This window comes from Penaeus monodon, chromosome 33 (assembly GCF_015228065.2).
Source record: "Penaeus monodon isolate SGIC_2016 chromosome 33, NSTDA_Pmon_1, whole genome shotgun sequence".
NCBI classification, from domain to species: Eukaryota; Metazoa; Arthropoda; class Malacostraca; order Decapoda; family Penaeidae; genus Penaeus; species Penaeus monodon.
In genome coordinates this window covers 34,128,214-34,129,043 of record NC_051418.1, presented here as the reverse complement: position 1 = coordinate 34,129,043, position 830 = coordinate 34,128,214, and the positions used below count along the sequence as shown (strand labels likewise).

At 56.4% G+C, this 830-nt stretch overlaps 1 protein-coding gene across 1 annotated transcript in view; it reads right to left on the bottom strand.

The window, feature by feature from the left end:
* LOC119594347 (brain-specific homeobox protein homolog) overlaps positions 1 to 226 on the bottom strand; it is a 1,295-nt gene extending 1,069 nt beyond the window's left edge. The window contains exon 1 of the mRNA XM_037943406.1: positions 164 to 226. Coding sequence (XP_037799334.1) covers positions 164 to 226 — 63 coding nt within the window. The remainder of the gene's footprint in view (positions 1 to 163) is intronic.
* Positions 227 to 830: the final 604 nt, after the last annotated feature.

Here is an 830-nt window from a genome sequence, read left to right as displayed (position 1 = left end):
TCTTCCCGCAGGAGGAACTCGGCGGTGTGTGCGGTGCCGGGGAAGCTCAGGGGACTTCTGTGCTCGCCGTCGGGGCCTTCGTCTGCGTGTCTGGCGGAGCGGGACTCGCCGCCGCCGCCGCTCAGGATGGAGTCCACCGAGAAGGACGAGAACTTTTCCTGACGACGGCGCTGAAGGCGGACTGGGGCTTCTCGCCGACGCCGGAGTTCACTGTGGCGCCAGACATCGCGGCTCGACCTGGCCAAGCCCCGGAACGATACTGTTTTGCTTTCGGGAAACTTAAAAAAAACTCTCTCGTACGCGATTTCCACTCTTTCCTTCACACATCGAGATCTGCTCTCGGCCGTGACTCTTAACTTCGCTTCCTGAACCACAACTTCAGCTCCGCCATGCCACGGCGACACCGCACCACTCAGTCTACGACGCAAAGATCCACGCCAAGACACTGATTACGGCAGCACATAATGTAAACACCGACGAGCGCAAATTCATGTGGTCAACTATACAAAGTTCACCGCAGACTGGCACTTATCACCAGACAGCATCCGAGAGTCATTGTAAACCCCGCCCCTCCGATCGCCCCCGGCCAATCACCCTCTAGCTCCACCGAGGGGCGGGGCCTACCGGTTCCCCCCTAGCCAATGGGCGCGGCGCTAACTTAACGCGTTAGGGACGAGGCAGAGTTACTAAAGAAAGCTCCTGAGTATAATGTTTGTACCATTTAAGTGTTGGCAAAATGAATAGTTTAACACGCTCTTTCCCTGTCAGGTATTACCACGCTCTTTAAATTGACTTGACTCTTACCACATGAAGGCTGCTCGCGCGCTCTT